The following is an 18,014-nucleotide window of genomic DNA, read 5'->3' as shown; positions in this document are numbered from 1 at the left end:
AACAGATATTTGCTAAGAAAGCTTCTACTATTTTGTCCTAAATGCTGCCCCCCCCCCCCCCCCCCCCCCCCCCCCCGGTGCTGCCATGTTAAGCGCTACACTAACATTTAAATGCTGTCAGGGTCACCAGCTAGAGTAGGAGATTTAGAAGAAATATTAACATTTACTGAAGGAAAGTACACACAGCAAACAAATACAGTATCTCAACCACTTGTCAGTTTAATTACACTGACCATGCTTGCTTACAGCCTCTGCCAAAACCCACAGCTAATAGAAGACATTTTCCAGATGCCTCTTTCAGTAATAATTGTGCAGCAACTGAAAGATTCCTGTGATTATACCTAATGTTAGAAAAGTCTACTTTAAATGGCTACAAAAAAGGAAGTTTGCTCAATTATTTGTGAATCTTTTTTTTCTTACTCCCTTCAATCCCAACTAAAAATCTCTGAACATGACAATATGAAAAGAAATCCAGAGTTTCAACCCATAACAGATCTCCTCAAAAGGAAAAATGCTGACAGCCTTTGAATGCTAAAATACCACTAGCACATTCTTTTTTTTTTTTTTTTTTCATTACTCTTTCTCTTACAGAATAGACATATTTCATCTATTATACACTTTATATTTTTTTGGAGCATAAGAGTCTTTGAATATCTAGAACATCATTCATGTCCTTCTAGCATCCACTACTTACACGTATTTTATTGTTTGTTTATATTCTACAGAGACTATTTTACCTCTCCAAAGGGTTTAATGCTTTTTGCAAAGGATGTTATACATATATTTTACTACGTAGGTTTTAAGTGCTCCCTCCTGTTCCACTGAGATACTATTTTACTTTGTGTTCTTTCTTCTATAAAAATTGAGTTTCACACAAATCAAACAATAATGTGAGCTGACAAACTATCAGGGTAATTTTTTAGACATGAAAGCCTTGGCTACAAAACCTGCTCATCAGCCACAATCGCTTAATAAGTTTTAAAACTTCTGGGTTTTGTTCATTACTTGGCAATTTTCTTATTATTATTCTGCTGTATTAGCTTAATGAGGCCTGAATCTGGTTTGCCGTTGATATTACCATAGCATCTGACCTGGTAGGGGAAAAACACAAGACTAAAACAACTCCTGATGCATTTATACACGTTGATTCAGTCATTTTAAACCTTGTTTTGATACATTTAGTATTATCCAAAAGCAAAGAAAAGCTATCCTGAAATTATCAAATTTTGAAATACTAAAATTAAGACCTTTATATAAAAAGCATGAACATGAACAATCAAAAAATAAATGTCATGAAGTTCAGAGCCTAGGTGTCCACACTCTTACACATACTTAATAAATTAACTTTTTAAAGAGATCAGAAACAAAAATAATGGGGGGTTTTCCTGGTCTTTTCATATTTGGGGGGGAAATTTTAGTTTTCCCGTCCCCTTAAGTTTCTTTAAAAAACCCCACTTATTACACAGTCCTTATTAAAAAAGTGGGGTTAGAGCCTCAGTAGCCTAAGGCTTATGTCTGCAAAGATTTATATGCACATTTAACTTTATACATTAAATGGTTGTTTTGAAGTTACTGAGTCTATGTGCAGCACATGAGGTTAAAACACATGCTCAAGTATTAAATAAATAGTGTCCACAGACAATGTTCTGCAAATATATACTATGCTGGATTCTGTTTTGTCTTGCCCAGAGAAATAAAGGATGAAACACCGATAACAAAAGCATGCAGAATCTTAAAAAAAAAAAAAAAAAAAGGGTGTGGGTGGGTGTGGGTGGAGAGAGATTAATCAATGAAGCAAAACCAACCAAAACCACAAGTAACACAATTAAGGATTTTGTCTAACAAATAAAAATCTCCCCAAAAAAGCCCTATATGTATTGATTTGTTCACTTGGAATTTTTTTAAATTATATGGCATTTACATTTTAGTATTTTCTTTACATACTTTCAAACATAACATCAATAATGAGCAATAATAAATAATAAAGCTATGCATACAATAACTTCAGAATAAGCACTCAGACTGAAAGCATCAAATACCCACTTCTTGATGTGAATAATACAGTTGTGAAAGAAACTTTATCTCAAAAAAGCTGAAATCTTCCAGGACATTAAACCCTAAGACTAGACATTCAATCCATCAAGAGAAAGTAATTTCCATTTGTGCGTGTAAACTGCTAGCTAAGTTCTGATTGTCAAAACAGCTTCTGTCAGGATGAAGTAACCTTTTTTTTTTTTTTTTTTAAAAAAAAGGTAGATCTCCATAGGAATGTACAAAGATAAATAATACTGTACAAAGTTACAAGTTTACACTAACGAATACATAACAGAAAAATGGTCATTAAAAAAGACACGGTACTAAATGGGGAAGTCTTGTTTGATGTGCTCCACTCTCTGTAGATGTCACTGCATAACAGAAGATAAAGCAGAGCTCCATTTATGGTCCCATGGAAATCAGTGGCAAACTCTTACAGGAGCAGGGCAATAAGATAGAAGAAAAAAAAATCTCTTTTTTCATTACGTTAGTTTGTTCTTTTGTTGTTTGGGTTTTTTTAACAAATGCAATGCTTAGTTTTCTTTTGCTTTTCCACCTATAAAGTATCAGCATTTTCTTTCTCTCCTCTCTTAAATCTCTACAAATAGTAAGAGAATCAAGTTCGATATCTACCATAGTTATCTGCTATGCTTGTGGACTTGTTATGGCCTTATACTTCTCTTCCCCCTTATGTCTTCAAAAACCTAACTGTGAACAGAGACAGACCTCACAAAAAGGAACACTTAGGTATTGATTGTTGGTGTTCCAGCACTACCAAAAAATTTCTTAAAACCAATGACTAAACCAGTACTTGGTAGCCCAAATCTGGATGGGACGCATAAAAGGGATTCCTTTTACGTAAGTCAAAAGAAGAGAGGCAGAAAGAATCAGTTGTGCTGGTAGACAGAACATTAGTTTTAGGTTAAAGCAAAGGAAGACTGGGCAGAAGAGATGGAACTATTGTAAGAGACCTGCATAAACTTCCCCTTCTCTGGAACTTCAGGGCCCCATTAGAGTGCAAGTCCTGAAAGTCGATCTGGTAAACCATAACTTATCCCACAATTAGCCCAAATATAGCTGCGATAGCAAGAGTTTTATTTTGGAAATATTTCAGCAAGAACATCTCTAAGGAGTCAGAGCGATATCACAAAGCAATAGATAGACGTTGGTGGCACAGCTCCAAGATGAAATACATCCATAAAAATTTCCAGAGGGACTGTAACCTGTGCTTTCAACTCTGAGAAAGCAGAATTACTATTGCTTGCTATAAAAATGAAGTCCTGACACCCTCCTGAGGGTTCCCTGTTATGTCTGCAAAGTATCACCATATTCATGCTGCAAGATCAAGATCACAGCTGGAAACTGTAAGTGTAGGAGTAAGGACCGTGATGAAGCTCAAGATCATCATGGCACATCTCTATAAAGGTGTTCTAAAGAGAAAAATCATGAGAGAGAGTGTGTGTCTCTGGAGAACAAGAGAGGCATACACAAACACTTAAAAAAACTAGCTGCTTATCACAAGCAAAATAAAATGTATACAGCATCTGTTTTCATTGCCAGACTGGCATACGGACAGGGCTACAAGACAAACCTCCACATGTGATGGACATTGCACCTTGTCTTTGCCTTTTCCTGCCTACCACAGCCAAGGTGGGTTCCTATCCACTCCCTGACACAGACCCTCCCATCTGCATTAGGAGCTACGTTTTCACCCTCAGTTTGACTTCACCATTGTTCAGATGCGTTTTCCACCTCAGCACTGAAACAACACGAATACAGAATCGTACTGGAAAGAGGCCCACACAGCTTGTGAACTCTGGCTACATCCAAGAGGAACATAAAAACTCTTTCTGTGAGCGTAGTTTTCAGTTACATCAGTGTCTCTGTCACACCCTACAAGAAGAGGAACTTGCCCCGGGTTCTTCTACATACTTGTGAAGAACTTAACTGCTGAAAGACATGGCTGGTCACTCTACACAATGTACCACTGTATACTACATGTGACAAGTTGCTTTTTCAACTGCAAATTATCTCAGAGGCAAATGATCCTGAAAGCACACCCCATGAAAACCCCAGATTTAGGGGATCTAAGATTTCAGATAGTGTTTAGACAAGGGCTATTTGTTTCAAAAAGAAGAGCACTCACACATTTGGACAGCCACAGATACATAAATCTTGATGACTTCCAATATGACAGTTCTTTAAAATTATACTCCATGATCAGCAGTACTACAGCAGATAAAATATTTTACACTTCTGATGTACAGCAAACACTAAACACTGTATTTGCATGGCTGATTAACAGAAACTGACACAAAACTGCCAACTACTCAACCCAGAGGGCTCATTAAACAGACAAGCTGTGCAGGGCAACAAATTCAGAAAGGCAGTGTTTCTAGACATTATTTACGCTTACATTGATGCAAGTGTAATTATTACAATATTAATAAGACAATTTTAAGATATACTATACAATATAGCTTCCTAATGGACAGAGGAGAAGGCTGTTGGCCAAGTGTGGTACCACTGTCCTAAGTAAATTCTGTGTTTAATCAGTACAGTAAAGAGATGAGAAGAAACTCCTTCAGATAATCAAGGGAGATTTTTGAAATCTAACACTGGTGGTTTTGGAAAAAAATCTAGGTCATTAACCAAACTGTTTCCTAGGACTGCTGTAGGGGTTTGTTTTCTTTTATTATATCACCATAGATTGCTTTTGAGAAAGATTAACCAGTCTACAAATAATCCCTTGGTTTTGAGTTGCTTTACTGAGTCACATTAAAACGTCAAGAAAGCATTTCTCTTTGTGATGTTCTTACTGTCTTTTATCAGAAGCCATCCCCTCCGAAGACAGAAATTATTTTGCCTATTCTTGGTTTTTACATGTTGAACACTATCAGCCTCCTCAGCTGACGACTCAAGCTAATTTGGACTATCTCTCTGCAGGGTTCATAGCAGGTTCAAATATTTTCCGTAAGTCTTTTTTCATCTGTTTCCTTGTTTGTTTACATAACTGCAGCACGGCCGAAGCATCAACCACGTGATGCATTATCTCTTGGCTCTGTCCTGATTTTTACAGACCACATAAAAACGCCAGCAGCATGTTCAAACCTTCTTGCCCAAAAACGTTCCAGACCTAGGCAGAAACGTTCACCTGCACACATGGCCATGCAAACAATACTGTGTGGCATGGTAGCTGAATTTCAAGTTGACACTGCAGATGGGCTATGATCCAGTATGTACTAAAATAAACAGAAAGCTAGACACTGATTTCAGTGGATCATACCTCAAGAATATCCTTTAAACCCTCACTCAGCATTCTGTTTTTTAGGAGAGTATTGCAATTAACTGAATCGAGCTAGCAGAGTGCAAATATAGGCTATTCAAGAAGAAAGATTTTAAAAAGTTTGAGGATGGGGGGGAAATACACACAGTAATGATAAAATTTTGATGTAAAAAAAACAACTAAATAAGCTAGCTTACTTCTTTAGAACTTCTGTATCGTACAGGTGACAGAAAAGGGTAGGGGAGAGGGGGAGGAGAAAGCACAAAAAGGAAAGTAGTCTACTATCCATGCTTAAGAGAGGCACCACAAATTCTCCTGGTCATGATCCCAGACCAGGAATACCAAGTGTTAACAAGTCAGCGCTCTCCAGCACTTCTCAGCTTTGTAGTGCTGACTGTTATTTGGATGTACGGACATGCTGTATCTCAAGTGAAGGTCAGCAGCCAGGATTAACTGATGATATAACAGGAGCGTGAAATTGGATAATCAAGAAACTGTGCTGAACAACAGACTTTTAAAATGTTAGCACTTTAAACCAATTGGATCTCAAGCAAGACCTGCCTCAGCCCAAACTATACTCAACCTAGTAAAAGTGTGATCTGGTGCAGAGGCACATACACAAGAAGAGAACAAGGGAAGGGGTAAGAGACAGACAAAACCACTCTAGGACAATGTCATCTTTGTCATGTCACTCCCCTCCCTGTTTCCCATTAGCACCCCTGAGGGAGATAGACACACGCTAAATCACATGAGAGGACTCAGGTTCGTGCCTGTACTAATCCACAGCTCCACTTCCCACATATCAGTATCACAGATGCTCCAGCATGGCAGTCCTTGCCCAAGATTTGTAGGCATGATTATCACACTAGCTGTAAAACCATTGAAAAATAAGACAGGCAAGTTTTAGGAAGCTTTTCTACAGAAATGGTAAGTAGTAATTACAAGGGAGAGAGTAGCTTTATTGATCACAGGAGTTTCTCAATAAAATTGTAAATTTGATATTCAGGGATTTGTTCTCTGCCTGGTCTGCCTGAAATTCATTCAGCACAGACCAAAATAAAAGATACTCATCAATATATTTTACAGAAGTAAACAGAACTGTTAAAAGACACCTCAATCAGGCACTGTTTTTATTTTTGGCAGATCACTGCAGGACAGCTCTAGAGCATTTTCAAAACAGCAGGCAGAATTATTTTACTATTATTATACTATTACTACTGATGACTTCTTGACAGGCCCAGTCTCTTACATATGCTGTATTGTCACATCAATGTTAGTTTACCCTCAAACAGCATTTTTCAAGATGGCTAAATATATGATAAATCAAACACCTGAGTTTAAAACACAGGCCCAGCCTATAACATGTAAAGATAATGGGTAAATTAGCATATCAATTCTGTTTTAAAAGGCCAAAGACCATTTAATGCAAACACAGCTGTGACCATTTATAACATGCTCTAGAAAATCCTTACGATAGCTATTAAAAACCCACTCCAAATAGTACTTGTGGAACATGCAGCTCTAGGTTTAGGGAAAAATTATTTAAGTTTGTAAATAAATCTAAATGTAGCATAATGATCTCTGATGCAACACTACTCCTAGGTGAAATTCTGCATCAGAATAACATTATCAATGTTATTCAAGTCTTTGTAGCGAGAACAAAAAAGCCACCCAGTTCTGGATTTCAGGACCATTCTGGCCCACTGTGCGCTATCATCAACTTTGGAGGCCAAGTATGTGGGTTGGGTAGACAGGGGTGTGCAGGTGTGTGTATATGTATGTATATAAAATTTTTCATCATTTGAGAGAAAAGCAATTATTGACTTAAGATCATGCATGAAAGTCTAATGAGTGGAGGGTTGCCTTCCTTCTTGAAAACCTGGAGCTGCTTCTCTTTTGTTAGAAGGCATTATTGTGACTTTTAAAACTGACTACTCATGTTTGCATTCTTGAGAAATTTCTAAAATAGAAACTTTCTTGCTCCTATTTTTGCTCACACAAACATATTAAAGAAAGAAACTTTAATGACAGAAAAAAGCACAGACAAGTACAAGAGGGTTTAATTGGAGGTGGATAAAATAGTTCTGTTTATCTGCAGGCCTTCTTGAACAATGTTTATTAGTAAACATTCCTCTAAGGCTAATTAATTTATCTCCATTGAAATCAGAAAGAACTGGGCATACTTTAAATGTCATGCTGCATTCACAAGCCAACTACGGCTAGCCAATTGCCACAGAAGTACTTAGAAACTATAATGAGAATTTTTGTTACGTGAACAAAAGGAGCACTGAATAACCTCACCTCTGAAGCAAGTATATCTGGGATGAATTTAATACCCTTTTTAAACGTCATGTCCTTTCTACAATGTTAATTTTGAAGGTCAAGCTGTTATTTTAAAAATGCCACATCAGGTAGGAATGTTCATACTCTGCATCTCTCCTCCATGAATACTTTCACAACTATCATAGCTGTGATGCTTCAAGCAGATTCTGGAACCTCCAAACATTAATAATGTTTGTATGCAACTATCCTCCTCTCTTTTACTAATGCTGAGCTACAGCTGAATGTCACAAATAAGGGGCTGTGCAAACTGAGTTATGAGCTAAGCAGTCCTGTGAAGGGCACAGACCTGTTCTGTTTACTGCTCCTTTACTCTGAGGCTGAGGAGGTAATCTATGCCTCCATTTAGCAAGCATAGATTACCTAATTCTGGTTAAACACCATATGAAAAAGCAGCTCCCTCCACCTATTTCTCGTCCTCCAAGAAGAAAAGCTTCCCTTCCCACAGAACCAATGAAGGGACATTCTGTAAAAGCAGGCTACAGAACAGCATTAGAGCCTGATATGATTAGGCCCCACATGTAACCTGGTACATTTGCCTGATACAAAAAAGCCAAGACCAAACGACCCAACCACAACCTTCCGCCAACATCAGCTTCCTATACAACTTTACAAAACTTTTTTTCAATGTAATTACACACTTTACATGGTTGCATCCAAACTACAGTACTGCATTAATATGCACAAATAAGTAAAATACATATGAACTGAAAATGCAATGACAACTTCAGTTTAAAAAGCAAACCACTAACTTTTCCTCCTGAACTTCCTAAATACCAGTGCATTCTGACTCTCTCAAGTTTCCAAGGTAGCTGAGCAACATCTCTGACAGCTTAAGGTTAGAGCTTGCAGAGTCTCACAATGTTTAATTTACTGCTGTTGCTATGATCAACTTTGGCCAGTGCGTACGGGAGACAAACACCATTTCGAGACAGCAATGTGCCACCCGCAGGGGAAAACGCATGTGCAAAATGGTAGATGCTATTCAAGCAGCTATGTTGAGTTACAGAGGTATCTAGTGATAGCCAAAATATTTTTTTTACTTGAGTTTCATTTTTCTTGGCAAAACAATTCATCAATATTGTTGGCCAGCTAATTAAGTGGATATGAATGTTACTTTTTATCCCCCTTCAATAGTTACTGTTTTTCTTATACTATTACCATTCTGAAGAACAAACACAGTCTCCAGCAGAAACCAATTACAACATCTTTATAAAAGCATTTTCCCCGTCTAAATTTCATATTTGTAAAAAATTAATCAGGAACTCTGATTACAATATGAATAAGGTTTATAATAATGGCAAATTTTCAAGTCACTGTCCCCATCTCTTTCATTTCATTACCTCCTACCATAACTGGAATGGTGCATGGAACAGCGTACTACACAAGTATTTTGAAAATACACTTTAAGAGTATTTTAAAATGTACACTAAAAGCAAAAAGACAGAAAAAACTAAATCAGGAAACTTACTTGAAATAAGAAAAGCTCTGCTTCCACAGACTTTTCTAAATCTGGCTCCAAAAGTTCATTTGAGTTACAGAGTGTAGTTACAGCCCAAAACGCTAACAAAAAACTTCTTCCTAGATGATGAAGTCTTGGGAAGCAATCCAATTCCAAATGCTTTACTACCAAATGCAGACTAGCACGGGGCATGCTCTGTAAAGGAAGCCTCATCAAATACAGGATTCACACACCTCTAAATTAGGCATTATGAAACCTAGCTTACAGGCACTGGTCTCCAGAGTGAAAAAAAGCTTTCTGGGTGAGGCATCTGGAGATGCCTAAGAGTTCTGGGTTCTCCATACCATGCATGGGAGAGTCAGGCACCACAGAGGAGCTATGCAAAACCCCTAGATATTAACCCAGCGCTAGTTTATTGAAAAAAAATCAAGTAAAATAGCACCAACAAAGCAACAAAATGTCAGATACTCCTCCTGCTCCATAGTCCAGGCAGACTCAGAACTATGAGACCAGTCTCACAGTTCTCTCCCAAATGAAGGCATTAATAAGAATGCTTTGGCACTTGTTTTATTTTAATGACTGGAAAATGGAAGTAGTAGTAGTGCTTAGGCTCATACCAGCATGGTACATAGCAATGAATTCACGATACAGAGGTTTATGCTACTTGGACAGTCTCTATATGAATTGATTATTCCAAACAGCTTGACATTGGATTTGTTGTAAAAATACCAAGGCAGTCCTAAGAACAAGAAAGAATGGCTGGTAGCATGGCCCTATCCCTAAACTGACCCAGTTGTCATCTACAGTGTGTTACTGATGCACATGCTCTCTTTCTGATCCACTGACTTTCACCTGCAGAAGTTTAAACAGAGGCAACAAACTCTTCTGTACAAACTGGCCAACAGCTTAGTGGTCAACCCCCGCCTTTCCTGGAGGATGTAAAAGCATTTCAGCATCACCAGTCTAAGTGTCTAACTATTAAGTTATATCACATGTGCAGGGCTTCTACTCTTACCATGTTTTAGAAAAATATGACATCTAGCACAGAGTACTTTGATAGTGTGCCCCAAAGACACCGACAAAAATCACTCTCTGCTGGAGCCTGGACAACCCAGAGATCAGTACTGTAAGCATGCAAAGCAATCTGTCCCACTTACAATTCCGAGATAGCAAAATATTATCTCCTCGAGAGCTGCTGGTTTTGCTGTGGAGTACTCATTTGAAAGGAGGAAGCTTTTGATACCTATACTGGAGAAAGGACCAGTAGTGTCAACAGGCATGAAGGAATTTTGAAGAATCTAGATAAAGGGTCATATGAAGTATACTCAAAAGGAAAAGAGTCATTAAACTTTCAATAAACTCTGACATTTCATTTCCAGTAGCAATGAACACAAAGAGGAATCTCACCTCAGGTCCCAAGTACATATGGGGATTACAAAGTTACAAGCCAAGAAGGGTGAGACATTTCAAAACAGAGCATGGCAAAACCGTTGCCAATCTCTTTCAGAACGTTTTCTTCAGAAAATTTTCTTAAAACTCTCATCTTTTGATAGTTTGAAAAAACCTTGCTAGTATTATGGACAATTTTACTGTCTAACCATGCAACTCCTGTGTAAAAAGACTCACAGTGTGAAATTGCTGAACTGTACATAAAACCAATTGCTTACATCAGCTTCAGCGCCCAAAAGGAAAGGCAGCAGCAATACAAAAAGAAACTTTACAAAGAACCACTGAGTGACCCCAGAGCTACAGACCAGCAAGTCCTTATGCTACAGAAAGCAAACTGGTAGATAGTACAATGTAGGAGAACATAAAAAGACAAAGAAATAAATAGGATATACAGAGGAAGAGCTGATGTGGCTCTTGTCGAGGTATGTCATGACATGTAGCTCTATTGAATTTTGTCAAGAGTCAGACCCCATGCAGATAAGCACGACCTAGCTGATATAATGTATTCCTCTTGAAAAAAGTCTTTTGATAGAATCCCTTATCAAAAGCTCTTAAATTAGCTAAGCTCTCAAGCAATATGGGGGAAGGGCCTCCTGTGAATAAGTAACTAGATGAAAGGCAGAAATCAAAGGGTAAAATAAAAATGATGGCTTTTTAGAGTGGGTAGATGTTACCAGCAAGCACCTCAAGGATCTGTTTCTGCAGTCTGTGCTTTTCAACCAATCCCTAACAGAAGGGAGCAGTCAGTAAGATGTTTACTTGGAATTGTTTTGTATTGCCTGCAAACTAAGCATTCCTCACTCTCCTCAAAGCAAAGCTCTGCATGAGCACATGACCACTAATAAACACATGGGTCTATAAAACCATGCTTCAAACTAAAGCTACTGCCTGCTTGCACTTTTTACTAGCTACAGACAGCAGAACCTGAGCCCTCACTGAGCCCAGGGCAGGCTGCAGGAGTGTGGTGATTTCCCTAATTCTTCATATTTATTTAACATTTAAATGACTTATTTAAAACCCAAAGGAGTAGACTTGGAGTCTAAAAGAAAATCTGCACTTTGGTACTTGAGTTTGTTCTTGAAACAAAAAAAATATTTAGAGCATTGCATCACATGCTAGATCTTCACCTCAGTTTTTAGCTTCTGCTAACCTTAAAAATCTACCTAGGAAATCATCCCTGTATCATCCCTGTATAAACCATGGCTTTCCAAACAGCTCAACTGCACTGGTCACCATCAAAGTTCACTGTTCTGAAAAGGTTAAATGGCTTTTAGTTCATGAACACCAGTCTTTCTGAGAAGTAATTCCAGTCCAGTTTTATCTTTTAACTAGTTAATTAACTGAGGAAAAAAAATGGAAAGTGAAGTATTAAATTCTCAGTAACTAATATTTCTTAACAAAAATAAAATAGGAAAGAACATGGTAGAGAATGCCAACACAAAACTACTAAGGAGCAAAGAAGAAGGTAATTTAGATGTAAGTACAGATAATTATTTGGAGTTGTTTATTTTTGGTTTTACAACATGAAATACTGTTTTAACTACCTTTTGTTACCAAGTATTAAATGTTAAATTAAGATCACATGGTTTATTCAAGCTCTGGAAACATTCATACATCTCCAAAACAAATTCATGTATGGCTTGGTCTATGATGATAACTGTGAGAGCTAGTTTATTTTTATAGACTGTTGCTAAAGCACTGCTGGACTAAAAATAAGTTACATCAAACAGTGATAATGTATTCTCAATCTATAACAAACAAATACTTTCCATAGATCATCCAAGTCAGGACAGTGAAAATGAACCACTATTTTTGAGAAATAATAAATAAAAAATTGGTAAAGATAAGATTCAGAAATGTCTAGAGCTGTTAAGACACTGGGTGTGTGGAGAGGAAGTAAGGCACAAATGTTTTAACAGCCTTTATTTCGAATGGGATCTAGTACACACATAATGTTCACTAGTTTTATTGTTTTCTAGATTGGCTTTAGCTTTTTTGTAGTTATCTTTGAGAGACTGCATGTGGTCGGTGGATTCTGCCCCTCTAACTTTCAACTTCAGAGCTTTTCTGAATAAATCCATTTCACTTGCTCTGCTCTTCTGAAGCTCAGTGCCTGTATGCCAAGCATAGCTAACTTAGCTGCTTTTGAAATACCAAACACAACCCTACAACAATCTCTACTAAATGGTCTCTACTTAGTTAAATTCGCTCTCACTTGCAATTTAACATTACTGAAGTACAGCCTCCTTTTTAAATTTTTCTACAATGTGTCCAGTTTTACTATTTAAAATTTGATAACCACTTCTCTAGAATGTTTTAATTGTGCAGTTTTACCAGGTTACATGTGAGCACCCACAATCATGCATCTCAGCTGCATTAGAACTTTCTTACTCTTTTGACTACACATTGTTATGGAGTTGAACTTTCCTCTCTTGATGTGAAGACAGATATTGCAGTATAGGTGTATTTTTATGCCTTGCTTTGTATTCACTTACATTGGCCTTGTGTCTTCTCAACTCAGAATTTTTACCAGACTTTTAGATGCGATTGAACTTCTCAGACACGGTCGTATTCTACTGGGTCTCAACTGCCTGGGGAGTTTTTAACAGGCTATAAAGCAATAGAATCTTCATCTTTTCATTTCATAACATTTCTCTAATTCTGAATTTGTTCTTTCTCACTGCAGGAGCAAACCCTGTTTATTTTGGGGTCGTTCCTCCCCCAAACAGATTAAACTTCTTCAAAGCATGCATGAGATATTTTGATTTAGCACCCTTATCTAGCACTGTGATGATTTTACTTTGCATTCTTATTTTCTCCCATAGGGATAATATGTATGCCATTCTTTACTGGAAATTGAGATATCTGTTGTACATGTCTTCAAAAGATGCCCCTGATCAAGTTTGTATATTTCGCAGCTCCTGACAGCTTTTTCCCAGACCTTAGCTATAAAAAAATTCTTATTCACTTTGTACACTAACATTCTGACTTCATTTTTGGAGATGGGAGACTAGTCCCTGTGTGTAGACACTCTTCTTTCCGCAAAAGAACCCACAGGGACAACTGATCTTAAATTTGCCTTTCAGACATGATGAAATCCTGAATTCTCTTTTCCCAGGTTGGACCTCCAAACTGGAAGATCATTTCTGAGAAAGCTACTGCTTTAGATCACTGGATCTAAACCTTCTATTTGAAGGCTCCCAGGACCTTTTATCTCTATCTCCCCATGTTCTTAGTGAAAGGAAACAAATCCTCAAAGCTCAGTTTCCAGTTGACTACTGTTTATATGAACGCAACTGACAGCTATTTTTTTTTTTTTTTAAATTCATTACAAGTATTAATTCCAAACCTTCAAGGAGTGTTCCAGGCTCCATCAGCCAGAGCACTGTTGATTCTTTATAGTAAAATGTGAAATGAGAGAGACATGAAAAAATATCTAATTTGCAGAACAAAATGCTGCTAACCTGCAGAAGCTACAGTAAACTCCAAAGAGAATTTCTCATAGGATCTCCTTGTCAAAAAGTAACAGGAAAAAACGCATTTGACAGCAAAGTGATGGCTATCATGTTCATCAAGCACATGTCTCTGCCAACACCAGGGTACCCATTACTTTTTCCTACTCCGTCTTATCCAGTTGCTTTAGCTGAAGAATCACTCAGGCATTCCTTCCCACTGTCTGAACTGCCAAGAACAGCCCAACACTTTGCTCTGATGGTCGAAGTGTAAGCTCAGCAAGAGACACTAATCAGAGCGCACAACCCTCCAACTGGTACCGACATGTACCACCATTTGTAAGTCGTTTACCAAAATGGTGAATGCGTTCAATTAAAGAAGAAAATAAGGTCTGTACAATTGTGCTTTCCCTCTCATACATCTAATTTTACCAGTGTCAGCAGACTTAGCTATTTCACTGCTTTTTCCTAATTGTTTGCTGCAGCTCAGATTACACAGTGTCAAAGCATGGACAGGAGAAAATACGATCTGCAGTTCTCTTGATATCATTTAGGACACCTAGACAGAACGTAATGTTTCATCAATGCAAAAGCAATCCTTCTCAATGAATAAAAATCCACACTCAGGATTGGCTTCCAGAAAGGAAAACCAAACCATCTGAAGACTGCACTGAACTGTCATATTATTTGGAAATGGGAGCAAGGGAAGGTTTTTCCTGTGTTTCTAACTCTCTTAGTACCATAATAGAGTACCATAATGGCATAGAAAAAAAAATTATATGACAAAAGACTACTGAAAATGCAAATGTATTTTATATACTATCCTAAATTCACCCTCAACTAGTAAGTGATGATCAAAGCAAAATGCCAATTATTTAAAAAACTCTTAAGTCTATTAGTCACTTGAGTGACCCTGATACCCAAAGCTTTTTAAATATGGCTTTACTAACACAGAAAGGCATGGTCTGTGTAATACACATCAAAATGGATCACATATTCTGTGTAGATTTGTTGAAGCCCTTTCAGTTCAAGTGAGATAGGTCAGTTAGGTGGCTGCTCCTAATCGTTATTACTGCTGCACAAACCACTTGCAGCCATTTCACATCCATGGTCCACTAAACCCTTGTAGCCACTGCTTTTCTTCCTCCTCCTCTTAAAAGAAGCAGAACTGAAGTTCTTTGGGTGCTAACACCGAGTATACTAGAAATGGCAGAAACAGAGGTACATCTGCAGCTGAAGCTGCAACAAAGTAGAATTAAAGTTTTCACCAAAAGGCTAGAAGAAAAAAATCATTATTTTAAACAGTTAATATGTACAACATGCTGCTTATCAAATGATAAAGAGATGAGACAGATTCCCACTTTGTACTGAGCCCTGAAACATGTGATGAGCATCACTTGTAGGCATTGTTAAAAGGCACTAAGATAGGGAAGATATTCTGAAGCGAGGAACATTCTGTGCCTTGCAGTCACTAGTTCCAGGCAGAATGTACCATACTAGGAAATTCAGAAACACAAATAAGCCCCTGAATGTATTTTACCTCTGTAAAAAGCTCGGTTCTTTCAAATTAAGTGGGTTTTCAGAATTAAAGTAGTTATAAATCCCATATAGAAGACCATTTTTATTAGAAGAGCTTAAGAGCAAGATTTTATTTGGCAGCGGCAGTGAAGACAAAGGGCACAGTCAAGCCTTGGAAAAACTGCCTCAGTTAAGGCTGCCCAGTGCTTCCTACTGTAACACCATCTCTCCAGTTCTTATAAATTTACCAAGCTATAATTGTTCACATTAAAATTTTCCACACTGGACTGCTGCCAATTTTGAGAGACATTTTTCAGAGGTTTTTTTAGCCTCTTCCAAGAAAAAGGCTAGGGAAAAATACATTGCTTTTTACAGATTAATGAATTCCACTGACCTTTCCAGCAGCTTGAGAGCACTAACACTTCAGAACGGGTGGGTCACTGAGTACATCTTCCTGCCAACCCTGGGAAAACCTCCTGAACTTGGCCAAGTACAAGTGTTTGTATATCCTGCTAATTTATGTATGCAGAAGAGATTTAGATTTTAGCAACTCATTGATCACCCTATCCAAACACCATGCGGGAGACAGGAAAGCCCTGCATGGGGGACATAAATGACTACAGGCTGACTGAAAGTGAAAGATGCACAAATGAAGCACCAACATGAAAGCAGAATCGGTAAGTGCTGCCTGGGCACAAAAACTGGGATAAAGGGTAGTGAAGAGTAAAGGTTGGCTGGTAAAGTGAATGGCTGCAAAAGCAACAGCAGGAGTTTCATCTAGAAAAAAATGCCGGGGGGTGGGGCAACAAGCCAAGTCTGCACATTCCCTTCAAGAACTGGAAAGAAACCCAAAGTTGCTGTCTAGCAGACAAATGCTGACACACAGTATCTGCAGATCCGTAAGTAATACATCCTATTTCCCTGTGGACCAGAAAGAAGATAACTACATACTACCCTGCTAAAATAATACTCTTAATTCAAACTACAGAGGACTGTTGCATTGGAATTTATCCATCCTGATAAAGAACAACATCTGGTTTTTTCCAACATATTTAAAAAAAAAAACCCTAAGAATTTACAAGTAATAAAACAAAAGTTAAAGAAAAATCAAAGACCACAAAACCAAGTGCTGAAAGTCTGTGTAATTTTAATTAGACCTTTCTGTGCATGCATTTTATGAGACATTTTTGAAAACACAATCACATGCTACAACTTTCATGAAATCCCTGTTTTTTTCCCAGCAAACAGTGCTCTGACAGTACATTAGTGCAGTGCATGAAAAGGAAATGCATTCTGCAGACCTTTGTTGCAGAATTTAGAAGCTGTGCAATGGAGAAGGCAGAAGCTAAAGAACAAGAAAGATGATTCCACAGATGATGCAGCTAAATGCTGCACTTAAAAACTGGTTTTACCTCTGCTGCTGCTAAAATCCTTTCAGGATGCCAGGAAATCTGGCTAACTGTTTTAAGACCACACGATACAGCCAACCTGCACAAATACTTTGCAGAAGAACGAGGGGTATGTTTGGAACATGAAGGGCTATTAGAGATAGTAACGTGAGAAAAGGAACTGACTAGGTTAGTGCTTCCAAATGAGTGCCAAAAATGGGTGGTTCCCTTTGTCTTCTTTCTATGACTAAGCTCACTGAAGTAGAAAATACCATTATCTTCTCAGCCTGTTGTGAAATTAAATTATTTTGTAAATAACTAAATGGAAAGATGTCATTCTTTGAATGTAACCATCCACATCTTAAAATGAACTTGATACAGTTTGTGGTCATCTTTTTTTAATGTCTTTGCCCATGCCTATGGAGTTCCAGCAGAGCAAGCAACCAACAAAGCTGGCATGAACCAGAGGCAGTTGGGGGAACACACCAGGAACCTAGTGGTTCAGATTAGAAAAGCTACAAGCGTGACAACTGTGAAAACAAAGACTTTTATCCCTTCAAGTTGCATTGTGACCCAAGTGCATCTCATCGTTTTCTGCCATCTCTCTAGTGCCTTACTTCCTCACAGTCAGAGGTAAAACACCCTCAACCCCAACCCAATCAGAGAAGAACAAGTCTGTAATATTTAGGAGACAAAAACCATGTAGGACTAATATTCAGTTAGTCCTTACCTCATTTGGTGGTACAATAGCAAAAGGCTGGATGACAGCTGCCAGTGGAATGCGAGCCTGTTTGGCCATATCTGAAGACGATGGGAAGCAGTAGGTAGTACATCGGATATAACGAGGGCTGGCATGGCCTGCAACACCCAACATAGTGTACAGAATGAAAGGCTGTGAAAAGGGACACGCCTGTCCCAAACACAAACCAGAAAAATCAAAACAACAACACAAAGCAACAAGTGCATATGCCGAGTTAAATAGATGCTTTTTTTTCCCCCCATGCAAGCTCCTGCCCTTTTCTCCTCTTTGTATGTCAGCCCATTGCCCCTCCCGGTAGATAAACCTTTTCTTGCTGTTTGAGTTT

The 18,014-nt window shown here is 38.0% G+C and overlaps 1 protein-coding gene across 2 annotated transcripts in view; it reads right to left on the bottom strand.

The window, feature by feature from the left end:
* The window catches only part of SEC24D (SEC24 homolog D, COPII coat complex component), a 56,846-nt gene that overhangs the window by 22,828 nt on the left and 16,004 nt on the right, over positions 1-18,014 (bottom strand). For both annotated transcript variants that reach the window (XM_080373543.1, XM_080373544.1), the window contains exon 8: positions 17,660-17,787. In XM_080373543.1, coding sequence (XP_080229669.1) covers positions 17,660-17,787 — 128 coding nt within the window. The remainder of the gene's footprint in view (positions 1-17,659; positions 17,788-18,014) is intronic.

Source organism: Falco punctatus (assembly GCF_963210335.1).
Source record: "Falco punctatus genome assembly, chromosome: 1".
NCBI classification, from domain to species: Eukaryota; Metazoa; Chordata; class Aves; order Falconiformes; family Falconidae; genus Falco; species Falco punctatus.
This window is presented reverse-complemented; position numbering and strand designations above follow the sequence as displayed.